This window comes from Acipenser ruthenus, chromosome 3 (genome assembly GCF_902713425.1).
Source record: "Acipenser ruthenus chromosome 3, fAciRut3.2 maternal haplotype, whole genome shotgun sequence".
Taxonomy (NCBI): Eukaryota; Metazoa; Chordata; class Actinopteri; order Acipenseriformes; family Acipenseridae; genus Acipenser; species Acipenser ruthenus.
The window spans coordinates 18,456,345-18,479,250 of NC_081191.1; the positions used below are offsets into that span (position 1 = coordinate 18,456,345).

The 22,906-nt window shown below is 34.4% G+C and overlaps 1 protein-coding gene across 1 annotated transcript in view; it reads right to left on the reverse strand.

The window, feature by feature from the left end:
• Nucleotides 1–8,978: 8,978 nt before the first annotated feature.
• Nucleotides 8,979–22,906, reverse strand: part of LOC117394235 (angiopoietin-1-like) — an 89,013-nt gene continuing 75,085 nt past the window's right edge. Inside the window, exons 8-9 of the mRNA XM_033992327.3 lie at nucleotides 13,731–13,861; nucleotides 8,979–11,053 (exon numbers count right to left, since the gene is read on the reverse strand). Of these exons, the coding sequence (XP_033848218.1) occupies nucleotides 10,893–11,053; nucleotides 13,731–13,861 (292 nt within the window). The 3' untranslated portion in view covers nucleotides 8,979–10,892. The remainder of the gene's footprint in view (nucleotides 11,054–13,730; nucleotides 13,862–22,906) is intronic.

Here is a 22,906-nt window from a genome sequence, read left to right on the forward strand (position 1 = left end):
GGTCACATTTTTCAAAAACTGTTCAAATATGTTCTTCCTTAGCGATGTGTGCTGTAACTTTTTCGTATCACCATAAAGCCCAACACTACATGTACTCAACTCCTTTAAAGCCACATATAAGATTTTGAAGAATAACTAGCCTGCGTTTGACTCCAACAAAACGGAAATTGGGCATTCAGTGGAGACATGGGTTCCGATTCCAAAGAGCTGCATCTTCACTTTCTAAAGGGGATTTTTTTGTTCCAGAATACTTGTTGGTGTTGATTGTTATAAATATTTTGTCTTTTTTTCACACTTTACTGGTTGCAAATCCCCGTAATCATTTCTAGCAGTGTGGGGGGAGGAGTGCACACATATTTTTCCAAACTGGCAGATACGAACTGACGAGGGAAGCCATCTCGCGAGCATTCTTTCTCAGCATGGGATGTTGGGAAATGGCGTTCAAAATAAAAACAAGTGGAGATTTTGCTTTTATCGGTTTTATAAAATAAATGCCGATAACTTGAACATTAAATTCGGCAGGTATTTATCGGCAAAAAAAGTTTTTTTTACCGAAAACCGGAACTTTTTTGATATTTATTCTTTTGATTGCTGTTCTACTTATTCTTTGATTAAGCTGTGTTTAATTAATTAACTTGTGTAAGTAATGTAATTCATGTAAATAATTGAGTGTTAATTGATTGAATGTGATTGCATTTGTATTGCTGTGTTGCCAATTGAGACTATACCCTGATGAAGGCTAGTTTTGCCGCTACGCGTCGGTAGTCTGTTTGTTTTTTAGAACATGCTGGCTTTGTGTTCTATTTTTAACATTCCATTTTTGGATATTCCTGTTAATAAAGGTTTTTAACCGATAAGTTTGTAAGAGTACCTTGGTTTTTGGTGATTTGCCTGATGGATTCATTTAAATCTGCATGAAAACAACTGCTCAATACTATATTACTGAAGAAACTCAGATTTCTCCAAGCAAGACCAAAGCCATGTATATAGATTTTTAGAGACAAAAAGAGTACATCTAAAAATCTAAAAATAAAAACTGGAGCAACAGAACTAAGAACCATCATAAAATTATCATAAAATATAATGAAAATGAAAAAATGAAACATTTTAATGGTATCTGAAGCAATTCACCACTAAAGGAAATAAATCCACACTGAAACATAATAAATGATAATACCAGTACGTAAGAGGCCTACTGTACAAACACAAAGAGATTACATAAAGGGGCATTCTTAACAGAAAATAGGAGGCACTTTTTTAGAATGAGAATTGTGAGAGTCTGGAACCAACTCCCCAGTAATGTTGTTGAAGCTGACACCCTGGGATCCTTCAAAAAGCTGCTTGATGAGATTCTGGGATCAATATGCTACTAACAACCAAACAAGCAAGATGGGCCAAATGGCCTCCTCTCGTTTGTAAACTTTCTTATTACAGATTTGAAAGTGGCCATAAATGCTGCTTTAATGTCTGAGGGTCCAATCTGTTTGTGTTACTTAAACTGCAGAACACTTAGTCCTGATTATTATTCTTACATTAGATGATTTGTTTTAAATTTAAAGATACAAATCTGTTCCAATCAAGACTAGTAACCTTGCACACCTCTGTCTAAGAATTAGATTCTGGTTTGAATTAATGCACAACATTACACAGAAACCTGGCTTTGTTCCACAATAAAAATACAAGGAAATAAATTCTGGCCTCTGTCAAACAACTAGCATACATCTTCTGTATATCTGTGCTCACATGGTTATAGTTATATGTTAAATGACTGCATAAACCTGTGGGTTTGGTCCACTGTAAATAGTGTTGGTTTAGGCCTGTACATATTTGTTCTGTGTTGTATAAGTTTGATTTGGTCATACATCTTTTCCAAATACCGTGACATCTCAAATTAAAACAGTTCTTACTGATACTGTAAACATAATATAAATTACAGTTCAAATGTATCCTGGTAAACTTTTTTATGGGTTGTATTATCGTCCGTATCAATTGTTCTTGTGTCACAACCCTCTGCAGCTGTCTCCTTCTCCCAAAAGTAACCAGTTGCTATGGACTGTTAATAGGGTGGTGAATAGACTACTGGGCCCCACCTACTTGCCTCAAATAAATCGTAAGTCATGTCTAATTATGATGATAGGCAGAGTGGATTTGAAAACAAATGTTTAATTCTCCTTTTTTTTTAACAATCTTGATGTGTAGTTGAGCTGTGGATGAGCTATGGATCAAGCAAATATTGTCAATATAATATTGTCAGAAAGAATAGCTGCATCACATACTTAAGCAAGGTAAAATGTGAACTTTTTGGCATTTGTAAACAACTATCAACTGCATTATAAACAGTCCAACGCACAAATAATTGAGTGTTTCATAATCTTGGGGTATGGGAAAGCATCTGTACCACAAACTTAAATTGTTATATGCCCTTACAGTGTTTTATTGTTGTATTCATATTTTCCTTTTCGTAAATTGGGAAAGCATCAGTATCTTGCTAACCAGCTATGGCCATTAGTTAATATTTAAACGTTTATTTTGTTCTTTCTGTTTCTGTACCTAAATGTATATTCTTATTTGTCATGAAATTGGCTGCAATTTAAAATGGCACCACATTAGACAAAACTGTGCAGTAAAATGATAATATCTTAGTAAGTACCAGTGGGTCATGCTTTTATGTGGTAACTTCTGGAGAAATAAGTGTGTAAGTACATTGTGTACAATGGTGTTACTTTGTAATTACATCCATTTCAAGGCCATTTCTTAGTAAATACAAAGTAGTGTGTAAGAGCAGCCAGGAATGATTGTTATTTAATCAGTTATTTTATTACACTGATTGCTATTCACGTGCTAAAACCCCAAATTCTACCATGAAAGCAAATATCAGACAAACTATGCCCTGGAAATAAACCACAAGCCAATTACCATGCTCATTTGCATGTGGGGTTTTTTATGCGTGATGATAGAGAGTGACGACATTCTGTACCGGTGGGCTCTGATAATGCTCTGTAATGTATGGAAAGTCTTCTTAAGTCTTGTATGACCAAAAGATACTCAGTGATACATGGTTATGTCATGTTTTGACCTTTCACCCAAATTTACTGTGGTTACACGTTATAAAAGGATTACGTTCTTAACTACTTCTCAAAGATTGTATACTATTTATAATGCTTATGTCTCAATTATATAAAGGAGTCTGTGGTATCTTCTTGGCTGATATCCTCTGACCTACTGTACAGTTGTCCTGCCACTGCAGACATTACACAAATACAAATTATGGAGGTTCTTCACATGCACTTTTAACAACAGTGAAACTGCGTGTAAAGCATTGCAAGCATTATTTATATTGTTCTGTGTTGTGTTTTTTCAGGGGAACGTAAACTAAAGTAATGGAATTTATTAACTAAAAGCAAGTGTTTTTTAAGCTAGTTGTCTCAACAGACACAGTGGTACCATACTTAAGCTGACCTTTTTAGTATTTGCTTCATGTTTTCAGTAATCTCCTGAAGTTATTTCGAATAAAAAATCAGTAGTAAACCTTCGGCGAACAATTACAGAAACAGTTGTGAAACACAGTAATATATAAATGCACTGGAGTGGAAATTCAGTCTCTACAGTGGCTAGCAACATACATTTTATTATAGTAGCATACTTCTGATAATATGTAATTTCAGACTACAGGGTTTTTAGCAAGAGTCAACTGTATAACAATCAATGTCTTGCTCTCGAGTCTAATCCTAAATTTGACTTTGTCTTTTTTTAATGATAAGTGCTGTACAGTATTTGTAAGGCTTTTATGAAGTGAAGCAATAGTACCGGAAAGCCTTAGCTTAGGTGTGGCATTGTGCTTATTTTGAAGAGTTTTATTTGTAGGTTTTTGTTCAAACCTTTGTTTTGTTATTTGTGATTTATTAACAGTGCGCGAAAAGCGAGAAAACTGCAGTTCTGTGTCTGGGTCTAATATTTGAAAGGGCGCAGGCCGGGACGCTACGCCACAACCATATAATCATATTTCATTGTATAATATCTGTCTTTTGGCAAATAGCATATTTTAGTTTTTAACAAAATACTGTATGTCACAGTCTTGCTTATGTGTGGAATCCAGCTCCTGATTCAGAACAATAAAATAGATAATAAATAAATAAATAAATAAATAAATAAATAAATAAAAATTATAATAATACACGATTGTAATATTTTTTTAAAACTCTCTTGAGGACCCTCAAGAGAGAGTTTAGCTTTGATGATCTGTACTTAGCTCTGGACCAATGAAGCAGAAATATCTGCTCTACGGAAATATCTGCAGTATTTCAGAGCAGCTACTTAAAAAAAAAAAAAAAAAAAAGTATGTTCTAGGGTTGTCCATAGCATGTCCCAAGGGCCTGATCACTGGACTGTTAACTTCAGGAAACGAGCTAATAAACAATTGCTCAACTGTTGCAGCCTTGCAGCCTTAATGTAATGCATCCAGAGTGCTTATCCACTTATCAATAGCCTCATTCATGCCAGCATAGTCTTCTTCCCACATATCTGTAACAAAATGTCATTTTTTGGATCAAACAACATCCATCATTTGGTACATTATTTTGTATTTGTCATTTCCAATAATCAAGAAAACGAGCCCTCTTTTATATGGTCTGTTGAATGTACCCGGCTACTACTAATAAAACATTTCATACAGCTCCTATCTGCATTTCATTTAAGACTAATGTATTACTATGCTTTCCAGTGGCACAGTCTCAAAAATGCTTTTCCAAAAATAAGCTGCCGATGAAGGCCAGCATTGCTTATAGTCTAAGTGAAGTCCTGTGCAGCATGTCCATCATTTCTACATGCTCTGCAACACAGCTCTAAACACTGATGGTCTGGAGGATCTTAATACCAACGCCCTTAAAATTTGTTAACCTGATTTTTTCTTGGACCTCATTCCACTGTATTTTTTATAGCATGTAGTAATGTTAATATGTGTGTCAATGAATCACTTACAGTGGAACCTCCAGCAAGATTAATATATAGTTAAAGAGTGCTGGAATTTAAATCAGGCGCTATTTAAATTATTAAAATTCTGTTTTTGTTCACACCATTGATCAGAGGTCCTTATCTACTTATCAATAGCCTTGTATAAAAATAGCCTCCCATGAAAGCGTTGCCGACTTATTATCAACTCATGTATATTTTAATATATATATACTATATATATATTTTATTTAAATTACATTTGAAGGTTAATTGAATTGTGGTCATACAAGCTGACACACAGGTCATTTCTTGTGTCAACTTTGTTCAGCCTTGCCCTGTCTGAACTACAGCCCATCACACCATTGACACACTCATGTATATGTACACAGGAGGAGTCCAGTGCAGTTTCTGAACTATATATAGAAAAGGCTGAGCATCACATCTTGGGACACCCCCATTCATTACTGTCACTATATATATTGAAACAGAACCACACGTTAAAGCTGTCAGTAGTCTGTTGGCACAGAAGTAAGTAAGAAATAATGCACAAGAAAGAAGGTGTTGCTTTATGCCTCACAACACACCTGAGGTGTGGGCTATATCAGTACAATGTTTGAATGTCAGCACTTTCTGTAGCCCACTACTAATACTGGATCATGGCTGACTGGCTTTGCAACAACCCTATTAATAGGTACTGTATTTGTGTAAAGATTGAGGAATGGGGTTAATCCTTTTGAAGGTGTTACTGTCCAGATTAATTTATATACTAATTCAGAAGGTTTAAACCTGCAAGCGTTATCAGCTTGGTGTAAGTAGTAGAGAGGATAGTCTTTACCAGGGTTTTCATAGCAGTTAGAGAACGGAATTCATGTGTAATGAATCTGTTCATTTACATTAAACTGTGAGTACAAGAGATTGGGTAAAGCCAACAGACTGTACATTTACAAAGACTACAGTTACAAAAATGTAGCATCTGCTTCCAAGATTATGGATTTTGGAAAGTACTAAATCAAAACAAGCTCTGCTTGGAACAATGTCGACATGGTCTAAATTAAATGTATTTTTTCTTAGCTACTCTAGATGGTATAACAAAAGAAAATATAACTAGAGCAAAATACACGTCTCCCTGGATTAGAATTTGAAATGTGATTTCCATATTGATATTATACACGGTGGAAACATTACGTTAGATTTCCTGTAAAAGAAAGAAAATAAGATTTTCATACTCATAACAGAATATTATTCAAATGAATCTGCATTTTATTGACAGAATGTGTGTATAGTATTTTATAAAATAATTTTACAAAGTTTAATCTATAGTTTAATAGGATACAGTTTTTATAATGGAGACTTTTTAGCAGTTTTTAAATAGTATATAACAAAGCAACTGTGATAATGATAAGTGGTGGTGTTTGGCATTTAATACAGCATTATCACTAAATAATTGCAAATATCTATTAGAATTTTTGTTTATATCATTTTTCACAATATTTTCATTCATCAAACCACAATCTACAGGTATAGCCAAAAGTTTTAGAATGAACTAATTTTGCTTCATACAGTCAAATGAAACCTGTGGAATGATGTTTCATAAACATAGAATTACATACCACTTTGTAGTTTTCCATATACTGATAAAAATTTAAAAAATGTGACATTTCGAAATCTAACATGAAAAACTGTACTACTATTATGGCTTCCGGTAGACTTTTGCGTTCTAATTTTGTAGTTCTTTGATTACACAATGTTAAATAAAATATCTAAATTATGTTCAGAGTTTTTATTTTAAAATTATGTCTCCATCTTAAAATTCTAGGTGATGCAAAACTTTTGGCCATAGCTGTAGCACTACAAAATGTCATGGCTGTAGTATGAGAAATTCTCACTCTACATGTAAACTTTGCCAATGTTAACACCACCATAGCTGCTTTTTATCTGATTTCAACTGGCGGCCTGCTTAAGTGAAGCTGGTTTCCAGCCAAGTTGTCCATCCCACAGGAGCACACGCTTGTGAGATTTCCGAACCATAACATATCAGAGTCAAAAATGCTGTACACCCAGAAGTATATATGAGCTGCTGAGGTGTGAGCTTTGATTCAAACCATACTTTATAACAAGGACTACTTGAGAAGCGTGAATGCTTGATTAGAGTTTTGTGATATATTGCTACTTTAGTTTTTTTAATTCAAGATAAAATGGTTGATGGATTAAGCAAGGTCTGTCTGGTTAATAGTTTAAAGTCTGGGCTTGATTAACTACTAATATATAAAAAGACACATGTTTCTTAAAAAATAATAATAATAATAATAATAATTCTGTAACTGCTTCTAGACTTCAAAACCAACTTATTTCCAGTAATAAGTATGCAATCCAATTCCAATAGTCTGATGCCCTATTTAGAGGAGCACCTCCATTCCTAAAAATAATTCAGACAAACACATGTTGTACCAAGTACAGAAAATGAGTTTATCTTTGCATATAAAAGGAGCTGGGATCAATGACTGTAAACTCATTTTCTTTACTATTACTGTATCAGCATATCACTAGCAGTTGCTTACAGAACATTTTCTACCGGAATGTATTTTGGTTTTTTTTTTCGTTTTTTTATCCAGCCTGCACTTCTCATCCATATTGGTATGTTTGAAAGAACTGACACACATTTCTCTGCATCTTGTGGCTTATCAAGCTGTACAGTATAAAAATCCTGTGGGAATGTGTGAGAAGCACAGACCTTGAGTTTTAAGCGCCCTGTATCACCATTAGCTGAAACGCAGGGAGACTGATGTTCTACTGTATAATGTATTCCTCACTTTACCCCAAAAGCACATTTATATATATATATATATATATATATATATATAAGATTGTGGGTAAATGACAAGGGGACTTTTGAGACTGTTGATGATATGCTAATAAATGGTAAGAAAACAGAAAAGTTCAATTTAAGAGTGTTTTCCTTCCTTAATCATTTTTACAATTAATCAAAAAAGGTTTACTTAACATCACAAAGATTTATAAGAGTGTCCTTACTATCTGTCTTTTTAAAGTTCTTCTTGAGGGCAAGACCTATGTAGATACAACCAATGAATGATTATGTGTTAAAGTCTATAATTACATATTATAATACCAGTACTTATGCTCTGTATCAGAAAGGCTCTTGCCATCAAACATCACTGCATACGCATTCTCCTACATAGTGTCTGTCAACCCATTATATCAAAGCTCCTTTTTTTAATGTCTGAAGAGCATGTCAGGTTGACCCATCTAATTCTACTTAATACCTAATTTTAATGTGATATACCACTTTGTAACTCTGCACTATTACAGGACAAACAATACACTATGTTATGATATGACTGTGAAGTTCTTCAAGTTACAGTATTATGTCCATTCAGATACCAAGTCTTACAAAAGTTATAATAAAATTGATACCCTTTTTTAAACAATCCTAATTACATATTAAAACTCAAATTTTACAATAAGTGAGCGTCTTCAACAGTTTATGGTAGGGCTTTGTTCCTGCTGATATTTGATGTCTAAATCCTCTTATTTTCACAGTGATTCATGAATAAAAATGAAAGTAGAATGTATGTTTTGACTGGTTGAAATTGTTTGTGTCTGGCGATATTATTTTGTGTTGTAAATGTTCCTATTTTTATTAATATATTCCCAGAAGAACTCTGTGAATAAGGGACTACATCTGGAAAGCCTGAAATGGCCATATTAAATTGAGTAGTCAAATTGTGTAATTCAATTTTTGTGTTGTGTGGATGATGCCACAATGAAATACAATTTAACCACAAATAAGCTTAATACAGTATATATCTGTATATGCTCAATATTTTTTTTTAGCTTTTCTTACATTACTTTACTCCTTGAAGTAATAGACATCATAGCATCCAATAATTCATTGCCTTCAGGAAGTTGATTTTCATTTGCCCCTCATAAACAGGTTTCAATGTAGACGCAATATAGCTCTGTATTGCCACAATACATTTTAAAATAAAGAGAAACAGGTGGGCAATTTGTTTTTGAACAGCTGCTATTGACAACAAGTGTTGTTTATTTGTTCTTTTATCCATGTTGAAATCAAGACTTCTCTGTCTTTGGCTGTGTGTGATGATAGCACTAATTACATTAACACGTCTAATAAACTGGCAGAGGCTCCCCTTTCGGAAAGCAAAGTTGTAGCCGTGGAAATGTCCTAGCCAAAATGAGGAAGTGCAACAGCATTAACATATTATGAATTGTGAAGTTAGGAGTATTGGCAAATAAGAAAAAACAAAACAATACTCTGGTACCTGTTTGTCTTGGGTGGTTTATTACAAAGAGTTGAAAACAATTTCTCAACTCAAACCCAGATAAATAAATCAGCAGTAAATACTGTAACATGCTTTTGTTCAGCTGCATCACATGAAAAATATGGATCACAAATATGTAATTAAAATGACACAATACATTTTGACTATAGAAGAAAGAGACCTTTGCACATTATGTATAAGCTGAAGTAAAAAGCAGTGTCATTCATGAAGAATTGTGTTTAGAGAAAATTACCACTTTCCCTAGCCAGCTTCATTTAGGTGAAAATGAACATTTTGGTGAAAATGCTATAAACAAATAATTGTCATCGTTTTAGAAACGACAGATGCATTTTCCTAATACAAAATCAGTGATTTGCTCACAAAATATTCATTTTCTTGCTTTTATTATATATAGTTTGAGACTATTTAGTGGTGGAAACTATTGGCTAGACTCTCAAAGCTCTTTTAGAAATGAAAACCACATTAATGAAGTTACCAACCCAGAAATAAAACAACTGAACCATTTAATTTCCAGGCTTGTAAAAGTCTTACATTAAGAGTTTCTTATTCATGTAACTGGTGTTTTTTCCTTCCAGAATTTATTTTTATAAATGACACTCTGGAGTACATAGCTTTGAGAATGTAATTTTAACCAGTTCCTCAGCAGAAATTTAAAGGCTGAAAGTTACCGTACAGAATTTTTACAAAGGACAGGTATGTGGGCGTTCAATGACCTGTGCCTAACTATACTTTATTTCAAACGTGTTTTTTTTTGTTGTTTTTTTTGCATTATTAAATAAGATTTACTATTTTTTAAGATTTGCTTGACTGTCTAAAAATGTTTGGAGATTCTTCTATTTCTGTATTTTTTGTTTATTATTTAGAGTGTCCAATGCTGCAATCACCTCAATGCTGCAACCCACTTGTCAACGCAGGGGAAGTAATGATAAACACCTTCACCTAACTTGTAACAGCGAGGTCGCCTGGGTAATCCCCTATTCTTATAGTTCAACACAACCATTAAGCTTAGTGAGGGTATATAACATTTCAAAATGTTAATGTGTGCATTAACATTTTGTAAATAGTGGTTTGATGCTTCCATGACTTGATGAAAAAAATAGCCCCTTAATTATATGTGTTTGTTCTGTAGAACACAGCACTATTATTCTTTTTTTCCTAATACTGATGGAAAATAGCTGCACAAAGAAAGCAAGCAGAACACTAAAAATAGAAAAACAATACATCATACTACATCTCCAATGGAGAAGGTTGTTGCCAGCTGTTTTTTGAGCCACTTCATATTTTAGTTATAACTCTGCTAGTCATGTGGGACGAGACCGTTTTTGACAATATTCACCTTACAACGCCCAATTTACAGTATAGATACTGTATATCCCAGTTTTCTTCACCCACAATTCCATAACCATAACAACCCCAGCCAACAGTTGCACAGCCAAATTCAGCTAAAGTGTATAGCCCCAAAATGTGCTGACTTGGTCCTACAGTGCCATCGATTTGGTAGCACCATTACAGTACAAGGAAGTACCAGTTTCATATTCCTTGGTCATTACAGTGAAGATTTCTTACAAAGTCCTTTCTTTAGATGCCAGTTGTGTCAACAGCGTTAATGTCAAGCTTTATTTAGAAGTCCAAAGGTCGAATCATCATGGATGTAGCACGCAGGGAATAGCTGGGGCCTTTGAAGTAATGCCATTTTATACCATTTAGTTTTCCAAGGTTCTGTCCTGATTTGTAATACATCCCATTTAGGTTAGAAGGTCCACAGGCATCAAACCACCAACCTGGAACAGCAAAGGTTTAAATTAAATATATTTGACATACCTATGATGTTATAAAAATTAATATCAATTTAATAAAGATAATGTGGAAGACACAGATGTTACTGAAAGCCAGTATGGGAATGTAGCTGGTTCAAACAGTAGCTGTATAACACTTTACATTTAATTAGCAGAGTACTGCAGCAATTTGCTTTTCAAAATACCAATGTCTTTTTACAGAATATTCATTGGTGGTTACTGGTTTCCGACACTTCATTTTTTATTCCTTTAGGGTAAACTGCCAAACAGTTTTGGAAATGTAATTTGTTGCTAAAATTGATTTTTTATTTATTATTATTTTTTTTTTTACATGATCAAACTGTGGGCTTGATATTAGAAAACCAACCTGTAATAATGTATTTAAAACTGAGAAGTCAAGGCAGTTTTATATACCATGTTTGATCTTAAAAGAGACAAAAGCACAGTATTTCTTTAGATTTCAATCACCTAAATTAAATGTTTATTTCTGTTGGTTGCATTTTTCCTTTCTGAAAAAAAAGAGTTTCGAAATTGTATTTGTTTTTTTTTTATTATTATTTATTTATTTATTTATTTATTTTAAATAAATTTAGTCCTTGCCAATTATTTTTTATTATTTTATCCCCAATTTGAAATGGCCAATTATTTTTAGGCTCAGCTCACCGCTACCAGCCCTGCACTGACTCTGGAGGGCGAAGACAAACACACTCTGTCCTCAGAAGCGTGTGCCGTCAGCCGACCGCTTTTTTTCATACTGCGGACTCACCATGCAGCCACCCAAGAGCTACAACATCGGAGGACAACACAGCTCTCGGGCAGCTTACAGGCAAGCTCGTAGGTGCCCGGCCAGACTACAGGGCTCGCTGGTGCGCAGTGAGACAAGGACACCCTGGCCGACCTAACCCTCCCTCCCCCCGGGTGGTGCTCGGCCAATTGAGCACCGCCCCCTGAAAGCTCCCATCCTCGGTCGGCAAAGGAATAGCCTGGACTCGAACTTGCGACGTCCAGACTATAGGGCACATCCTGCACTCCATGTGGAGCGCATTTACTGGATGGGCCACCTGAAATTGTATTTATGTTTTAAATGAATAATGAAGACATTGATACATGTACTATGTTTCTTGTATGATTGCTTGTTTAAATATTTAGATGACCTATAGTATTTGGGGTATCACTAGATCCAATTGTTACAAGATATATCTCACATACTGTTTTCATCTCAAATAAACACACTTTATTAAAATAACTGTTTCTTTTTAATACTATATATCAGTTTGATACCAAGATGTTAGACGACGAGTTTCGTTCTAAATTTCGAAGTTTTGAACAACAGCTGTTTTTGGAACCTGATTGAGGCACTATGTGAGGTTTATAATTTGGAATATATTGCTTCATTTTCTTCAGTAAATGCGTGAAAAATGTGTCATAAAAGGCCTTTGATGAGGTCCGTTTCTTCCTTTTTAAGCAAATGGCCTCTAAAATACGTTAGCGCAACCCTGGTCCTTAAGTTCCCCAGTTTTTGTTTCCCTTTTTTATATCATAATATTTAGTTTACCATTGGAACAACCTGGAGTATTGGGGCACTTGAGTACCTTTTCTGTAGAATCTGAAAAGCTTTTTTATCGTTTTGTCTAACTCACACAGCTGAAATTATTTTACTTCACATTAAAAATGCTTAATACAGTATTTCCCATACCATACTTAATAGAATGGAAAAGGGTGTTGAGGGACCCTCATAAATACTCTATGTGAAAACTCTGATGTGTTACACCAAAGGCTGTAAATCTACACTTCAAAGACGTGTATGGGGCCTTTATATTTCACGCCAGAAATCAGATGTTTTGGATGAATTTCTCAGCTTGGTAACTGCCCTTCATAATACATCTCTCCCATGGACATTTTGAACCTGGATGAAATAGGTCGATAGCATGTAGTAAAAGATGATCCTTATGGACCATCAGCAACCTTTAATACATAATTGACAGTTTATGAAGGACATCCAACTATAAATATAAATGTTTGATTTATATTCGTGACTATTGCTGTTCTTCAGCTGTTTTGTCCTTGTTAAATGTATGTCAGGTGATCAGCTTTAGCGGTTTAATATATGCTATAGTGGTTAAAATATGTTTTAATATTTAAAACAAAACAAATACATACTTTTTCTAAAAACAGTTCTTATAAATATGAATCTATGTAATAAGTTTGAATTGATTCATGCACAGAGATTCGTCATAAATGAATAGATACACACTTAGGACAAGTCTATTTACTTATGACAAGTTTCTGTACAGTACAGTATTGTAATTTGGAAATGGTCGTTGGGATCAGCTGGAGGCTTATTTGCTGGGTTCCAGGTATACAGACCTATGCCACTGAGACGATGGGAAACATTTTCTGAGTTTCTTGTGATAATTCCGAAGAATGTTCCCTCCAGGGCAGTACCCTGTGGGTTTATGGGTGGCAGTAATGAAAGCGTTAAGTAGAAACCAAAATATATGTCAGGCAGTAAGATGGAGAGTGAGGTTTTGGGCTGCTTTGGCTTCCTGTAAATTTGCTCAGGGCATTCCATGCTGTATGCTAAGGCTGTTAGTTGTTTAATGAGCCATGCCACCGTGTGAACCATTGCCCTCCCCCGACTGGTTATACATTGTTTTCTTACCTCCAGTTAGCATCAGAGCACACTTGCAGATACAGTTGTCATTGTCAGCATCTCTAGTGCTGAAATCTGCACCATGTATAACCAGACTGCTCTGTTTCCCTGCAGTCCCACTGTGACTTTTTAGAAATAACCTGTGAAGAAAAGAACATTTTTACACTGAGAACCATCGACTGCACAATTAGGCCTACTCAATATTTTATCGAAACAAATACTGTACTTATGTATGGCAGATTGGGTCTTTGTCAACCGTGGTACACTTGGATATATCCTTGCATTATTTGAAAAAATGATAATAATAATAATAACAACAACAACAACGTGTGTGGTTTATAAAGCAGATAAACAGCATTTACTTCGTCCATTATTAAGGCCCCTAAAAATAACATAATAAATGTACAGTACATATAAAACAACCTGCATGTCACTGGATTCCAGTGAAAGTGAAACTTACTAAAAAAATACCAAAACTCCCATGAGATTTGAAGCTGAAAGTAATATTTAAAGAACCATTTAATGTGCTCTGAACCTTCTTGTGGTGCAAATATAACCAAATAAAAAAAAATGTCCCTATATTAACTTTTTGCATGAACACAAATTCCTAGGAAATATTGTGTCAGAGTGGAACAATCATGCAGATAGTGAAGTCAAAAACATTTGGGCTTTCCTGTTTACAAAGAAAGCAGCCTCTATTGTTTTGTAAAATGTATCTTCAGAAAATATATATTATAAATCAAATGAAAACACTGAAGTAAATACATAGGACTAGCTACTGTAAATGTATAGAAGAATCGAGGCCCTGTTGACTGGTCACTGTAACTTTTCTGTTATTTTGGGGTATACCAAACACAATTTTATTGTCATGATGCCACTGGGTACTGATGTGAGAAAGAAGTCACATGTCTGCAGACCTTTTCCTGCAATGCTAACACAAATTAATTTTACATTCTTCAGTGAGCTGAACTTGCCATGAGTAATACCAAGCACCTTTCAACAATAGTCAAGAAGGATTACTGTTCTGTCACAATAAAGAGAAAATTGATTTGGTTTATTTGAATGGGGAAATCGTGTATGCCTAAGACTAACACAAACAAACTAAGCGATGTGTGGCTTCTGTATAGGCGTACCTTGATAATGATAGGACATTTCAGTACTTGCATAGGCTATAATAAACTTTCCCCTTGTTGTGATGACAGATAGCTTGTGGATAATGGATTTGTTTAACAGATTTCATTGTAAACTAAATATTGGTTTCAAATTTATCAGGCCTCTTTAAGGCGATCAAGTTATTATCATTGGATTTATATATATATATATATATATATATATATATACACCTTAGCTTTTTAAAAAAAACATGTCTATAAGCAGAATAACAAGTCTAATACATAGATGACCTACTTGATCATTATTTAACATGATTATAAAAACAAACAAACAACGCTTTTCGACACTACCATGTCTTCATTAGGTTCATATATATATATATATATATATATATATATATATATATATATATATATATATATATATATATATATATATATCTTTCTGGACTAAAAGGACTGCACAAAGAACCTACACAACATTATTTCAAATGGTTGTCCCTAGTTAGTAAATAATCTTCCTTCCCGCCATGCTGCCAAGCTCATACCACAGTAAATTTTACAACAGTGTACATTATAAAAATAAGCAGAAATACACAATGAAAAGATTGTATACAAATGGCACTATCCAAAAAGGGAGTAGACGTACTACACAGACCCATGCTTTGAAGATTTAGGGAGTGTTATCACATAAGTGAACCAAAGTGAGATTAAGGAGACGCATAAGGGAGGTATGTGTGTCAGAGTGTTTAATGTCTTTCAGTAGGAAATGAATGACTGCTGAAGTCAGCAGAGCACACTTAAGAATCAAGTGTGGAACAAAAAAAAGTAACACTATAAATAGCAAGCAACTACAAAGAGCAATAATTATGTATGAAAACTCATAGCACACAATGTTTTTACACATATTCCTGGATGTTCATTTGTATAAGAGCTTGTGACTATCACTTGTGAATCAAACACAATAGCACCCCCCCCCCCCCATGCTTTGAGTTCAGCTTCTCCTTCCTGCAGATAGATTGTTCTTGTTTTATACTCAGAAAATGCTCTTTTCGCAAGAGCAGCTACACAAACTGAAAACTGCATTATTTCACCTTTGTTTTTTTAAAAAAAGGGAGAAACTATTGAACAAATCTCAGTAAACAACAATAGCCATGTAAAAATAATGTGATAACTGTATAATGTGAAATAATGTATAATGTGATATCTTGTAACAATTGTAAGTCGCCCTGGATAAGGGCGTCTGCTAAGAAATGAATAATAATAATAATAATAATAAACCTGGTTGTGTAAATCTACTTGTGTATACTGTGTCACTTATGAGCTATTTATTTTAAAATACTGTACACTGCCAATCTAACAGGTATGGAGGCAATTATTTAAGTAATGCATTCCGATTTTAATTGTAGTAGCAAACCATCAAACTGAACAACAGTCAGCAATGAGAAAGCCAACCACTAAGGATTATCTTAGATGCTGGTGTACAGCTTGCACAACCATTGAGCACTATATACTGGCAAGTCCCCCTTTTCAATGATCTTGACATTTCATAAACTACAGACTCTGAATTTTACAGTTATCATTAATAATTAGTCTCCAGCCAGTATATCTCTCTCACGCGGGTGCTACATTGTTAAAGTTATTGTCTGATGAGACCACATACTAGCAGACCAGATGTGGTATCAGATTGCGGTTCACACAGTGAATGTTGCTGATAAATTGCAGTGCAATTTAAATGAGAAGATCAGAGTGAGAGAGAGTTAAATATCTGCATTCAAGAGGAGATCAATATGGCACATCTGTGCTTCCAGGCCTAAGAAGATTGCATTCACATCACATGGTTATTTCTCGGATATGCAGTAAATATTTTAATCTTGACCGTTTGTAGCAAAACGTATTGTTTCTGGGAAATCCAAGTTCCCAGCATTCATTTGGACAGGCCCTGACATTGCTTGACAACAGTCAACAGTAGATACCCCAAGTAAAGTGGGAAAACAGCTTGAGGAGGGTCAAGAATTCCTTTTCTACATAGTTTTCTACAGTTCTAAACCAGTTCTTAAGAGCTTTGTTAGTTTTTGAGATAGCTGTAAAGACAAATGGGTTTGCAAAATACACAAACACACACCCTTACAGATCTCTGCCTTGGCAGGGGTTCATATCTGTCAAGTTAAACAATGCTTCCACTTTGTGAATGCTACAAAGCTGTCATTATCAGTAAATCATGCATTCAGTGGGAATCGTAATAAAATGTAATACTGGTTCTGTCATTGGTCAGGTTTCCTGGTGTTTGTTGTCTAGATGTCACATATATGTAACTTTCTGTGAAAGCATCAGTCATTTGTAACTCTTAACAAAAACATCACAATGTTAACTGTCACTATACTCTCCAATTTTTATGAACTGGTCCTACTCCAGGACTGCTTGTAGCTCCTCCCACAAGGCATTGAAAAGTCACATCTAACACAAAATTATACAACTTATTAATTGCCATCCCCATTGCATTTGGCTAATTTGCTGTTAGGCTGTGTTGACAGTACATTAAAATTCTGTTAAAATGCCAAAATGTTTAATATTTGTAACAAGTTTTATCAAAATTGGATTAACTGACACACAATGTCCTTTTAACAGCTTTTCTATTTAACATTTGTCTTTTTTCACTTTAGTTAAAATGATTATACAACAATCCATCAATCTGTATATATTATAGTAATTTGTGATATCACTGAGTGTGACAAGATTACAAAGCCCCTTTGTTATGAATGTGAAACTGGGCATCACTCCCACACACATGGAAAAGCTACACCCCCCCCCCCCCCCCCACCCACCCCAGCGTCTGCGTGACAAATGGTTTGTTACAAACAGAATACAACTCATCACTCAAGAGAAGAAATAAAAGTAAAATGGCCTAAAGACACAAAGAAAAGACCACTGTTAAATAAATCACATAGAATGCTGGTGACTGCTTAGAAATGCAGAATCCCTTTCCACAAAAAATGAAACTTTTTCTAAATCGCTGAAAATGGACTAGCAACATATTTATAATCATGGGAGCTGTTGGCATAGGCATCCAAGATTTTTGTATGTGCTGGTGTTTCAAAGTGTATTTTAGGCTTACTATATATGTGAAATACTGCAAATGCATACTTGATTAAAATAAATGAAACAATAACATAAAAATCTGTTTGAGATTCCTCATAAAGTCATAAATGATGTTTCTGCATATGTAAAAACTTCTGCTTTGCAATTTGATTTTTAACTGTTTGAATGGTGGACTTTTTAGCAATTAGATCCCAAACTTCTATCAAATAAATACCTGTTGAAATTTGCAAACTATGTTTGAATAGCGAAGACAAAAATGTTATCCATAAAAAAAAGAATTATATTAAATAGGATAGGAAAAGTAAAAAAGCTACCCCCTTAAAATGTCCATAAATAATAAAAATCATGTTTGAAAGCAAATGTTAACACATGCTTATACACCCACCACTAGGTCAATCCAACTGATCAGCCCATAGGTCCTTCAGCAACATCTTGAAAAAATCTTTGATGGCCACTCCCTGCTACTCTATAATAAAAAGGATATGGGACACTGACTAGCAAATACATATCTTGCGAGTCAGCCAAAACTTAAGTGGCACATTAGATTGATGCATACTAGACTATGACATCATGAAACATCACTAGGGAACCCCTTTTACTAGATAGAATTTCCACATTATTACATGCTATTTTATTACATATAAGTGACTCAATAAGTGAATGGAAAACCCCGGAATATTTCCAGGCATGTCCTCAAATAATTCCCTACAGCTCACTTTCCTCAGAAATCATCCACAGCTTTTTAACTTAAAAAAACAAAAAAAAAAATTATATTTACTGTTTTTCAACCCAATTTGAAATGACACATTTGGAACGTTGCCTCACTACTATCTAACTAATAATTCTGATGAAAAATATGATTTGATGTGTTCCTGATGAGCTGAATACTGTATAAACTAAAACAAAAAAACTAGAACCATGTATTTGTGTATCTGCAGCAATTACACAGACAGCACTGTCATAACATCTGCACTGTGAAAGATGGGGAGTGATCTACCTCTGTCTAAAAAAAATAATCCTGAACAATAGGGGTTGGAGGATTTCATTCTGAAAGCGTTTACTCCAAATTGCTATATTATTTTATTCTGAAAGTATAGTAAAAATAAAAAAACCTCAAAATACAATTCTAAACCTATAATATTGGTTCTGGTGAATTTGTTATACTGACTGCACTGTGTTTTTTTCATTTCAGTAATTCACTCACATCTCAGTGTTGGCAGGTTGAAAGGTCAGCTGGTTCTTCTACTTCTCCTGCCTTTCAAAATGAAGCTCTGCTATCATTTGCTTTTGAAACAGCAGAACCAGGCCTTAAATCAATTGAAAGTGATTTTCAGTTTCCAGATACCTATTTATTATTTACACAGCAATGACAATAATTTATGAATCGACTCTATATTTAATAAAAGGATGCTTAGTCCAACTTGTTCCATAATAATATGGATGGATATCCCTATGCTACTGCTGACACTGTTTACAGCAATTTATATTAACAGTTGTTCTCTCCAGTTAACCCTGACGAAGAGACTACTTTAAAACACAAAAATAGTTACCACGTTATGCACCTTTTGAATAAACAAACAGGAAATGTTGGTTTGCCTAGGGTTTAAAACCAATAAATACTTCTTGGCCTACTCATCTGGTTTCTTTGTCCCCAATTCATGAAACCACGTGCCAAGATGAGTTATGTGGCAGTAAGACTCCTGGCAAAATATACAAACGGACTGTCCAAACATAGCTCAACTCCCCTAGCGTCACTTGTGGCTGATAGTCACATATGAGGGAATGGGTCATTGCCTGTCTCTACTTTCTGATCCAAACCCGACACCGTGACCCAGCCAATAGGCTTTTTGTTTGACCTTTGAATGTGTTAAAATAATGATATATCTTGGAATTGCTGAAATATAGGAAATATTCGATTTTACTTGTCTTTAAGTACATTTACTCGTGTCCTCAAACCTAGAAAAGTCAATGCCATGCCCTTAAAAAGGAAACCAGATGTTCATGACAAAGTAAGATATGTATCTAATTAATTAATGCTTTATAAAACTGTTTTGATTGACTTAGAGATGACAAGTATATGTGTATTACTGCTGTATTAAATGTGTTTATGTGCTTTACTTTCATAGCAATATGTTTAACATACAGATACACCACCTCATTCTCTTCACCTAACATTTAAAATATTTTCAAAGATAAACTCTATGTACTGTAACTATAAACAGTATTGCTAGAAAAAAGATAAATACTGGTAGATAATACAGCTGCTAAAAGGTGTTGGGATGTTAATTCAAAAGGGTCTGTCAGTGATTAGTTATTCATTTTAGTTCATGTTTCTCTCAGACAGATAACAAATCTACTTGTGTTAATCGTCTGAGGGCGTGCATCCTGCCTCATTTACAGCCTCTTCTCACAACAGCTCTCTGGAGAGATTATGTGCTGCCACCCAGGCAAGGTTTTTTGACACTGAGCCACGTGGTTTCCCAGACTTTTGTGTTGCTGTGGCAAGCTGCCTCTGACTAGTGGAGCTTTCAGACTCAGAAGAATACACCTCAGATATCACAAGTCTTTCCCTAGCACAGGCCTGATTCTGTGGACATTGGCAGTACTGCCTACATTAGGCGTATTAATGGAAGTTTTAAGTTGGCTCCCTGTTTTTCTAAGTGAAATACAAATCTTTAAATGTTTCAGAACATTTTGCTTTATTTCACAATATGGTTACTAAGTCTAAACATCGTGATTTTGACCAGTTGAATTTAAACTGCTGACTCACCACAAGACTAAAAATGCTGCCACATGCTGAACATCGCACTCAGGGCTTGCTGTAATTAGAACCTTTTTTTATGAAAAAGGTTCATCCCACATCTTCTTTTCATTATTCTTTGGACCAATTCCTTCTTCCAGAACTTTCGCACTATTGTTCAGATGGTAGTTACCCTACAGTGGCGCTGAAATATTTTTAAACCCAAAATTGCACACTCTTCAAAGTTCATGCTGTCCTTATGACATGTGTGCACAGAAGCAAAGAGTAAATTTCCTGTTCTCTCGATCTTTCTTTAGACAATGGTATTATTGTATATTGCAGGAAAAATTAAACAGTGTTCTTATTTTATTGTTTCCCCACCGACACAACCAGAAGTGTGCAGTCCCCATAAAGCAATACCCTAGAGCAGTGCTTTTCAACCAGGGGTACTTCTAAACCACTGTGCATAAATTACAGCCTGACCTATAGTTTCAAAATTATCATCCACCTATACACATATGTAATATCGATTGCACAGATTTCCACTCTGATATTAGGTGCTGCTGCATTTAAGTGACAGAAATAGCGACTGATTGAATTTGTTTTCGGTTTGATGGAGTACATACAGATCATACATGTATAAATGCCTTAATTGCAAAACAAAAACGGAGCGGACATTTTGAAAAGAGCTTTGAAACAAACTTTAAAATTATAAGTGTAAAAAAAAAAAAATGAAAGGTATGTTATTTAAACAGTTGTAGCAACACGTGGGGACGTGAAACGCTGTAGTCTTTAGGAACCCCGCTACTTACTCTTTAAGGTTAATGTTTTTGATGTTAAATGGCACACAATTATTCTGAGATGGGAAGTAAATGGTAACATAATAAACATTTATAATGTAGACTATTTTAGATTATTTATAATAACTTTGCCAAATAGAAAGACAATATGTGTGTTTCTGACAAGCTTCCCAAATACTGTCTGGTGATTCTGTGCATCCAAAGACTTATAATTAAAAGTTTTAAGAATTACGGTTTGGTATTCTAAACCAGCAGTTTGGCAGTGCCAGACTGTTGTGACATAAATTATATAGTAAAGAGGACAAATGTCATTTCTTAATCAGATTATTCTGCCTTTAGTTTACTGTGGTACCGCTCAGTAGAGCAAAAAATTGTAAAGGGGTATTTGAGTTGAAACCTCCAGACAGAAGGACTACAGTTTTTAAAAAAAAAAAAAAAAGGTTGAAAACCACTGCCCTAGAGAACGGTAGTTTAAAAAAAATATTCTCTGTATCATAAACAAAAAAAACCATTGTGTTATATTTGTTAAACAAAACTGCTACTTTGCAAAATGTGGCAACAGTATAAATGTACTGTGTGGTTTACTATAAAATGAGTTTTGTTTGCAGCTTGGTAGGTACATCAATAACAGAATTCAGACCAAATATACAGATAACAAAAAGTCTGGAATAGTACGTTTTTTTGCATTTATTAGCCCATCAAATTTGAATGCTTTTTTTTCTTTTTTTTTATAGATGTTAACTTGGGATATGCATATATTTATACAATACTACTGTCTGATGGTTCCTGGTACAGTACCTAATTATCTACCTGCAATTAGACCTTGTAACTATAAACACAGGTACAATGAAGCAGAATACATATATTTGTTTGTATCAACATTTGTTGTGTTGTACTCTTCATCACAAACCCAGGGGAGTTTTAATTACTGTGAGTCTGTTATTTTAATTTTAAAAAATATATTAAAATGATGAAAAACAACATTTGTTTGTTCTATCATAAATACATTTTTTTCAAATATTAAAAAAAGTCATTAACCTGGATCTTAACACACAGCTTTATGACTGAAATTCCAGATGCTTTGTTTAGGCCATCTTAATGCTGTTAAAAATCTAAATAAAATCTTGATTGGAAACAGAAAGCACATTTGGTGGTTGACATGGTTTAGATAGATGGGTTAATCAGCTGTATTTCTTAGATGAACACATATCAAATATTTTTCCCAAGCTTGTTCTTTCTGTTAAGCTTTGACAAAATTTTGGTGCTGGCAACAGTAACAAAATAGTTTAGTTAACTGGCAGTTATCCATATTATTCTGACTAATGGGTACTCTACATTATAATGATTTGACCTTATACACCAGTGTGTATGTGTGTTACATTTCAGTAGTCAAATCACTGCCAAAATATCTCAGTTTCAGCTTGATCTAAATAA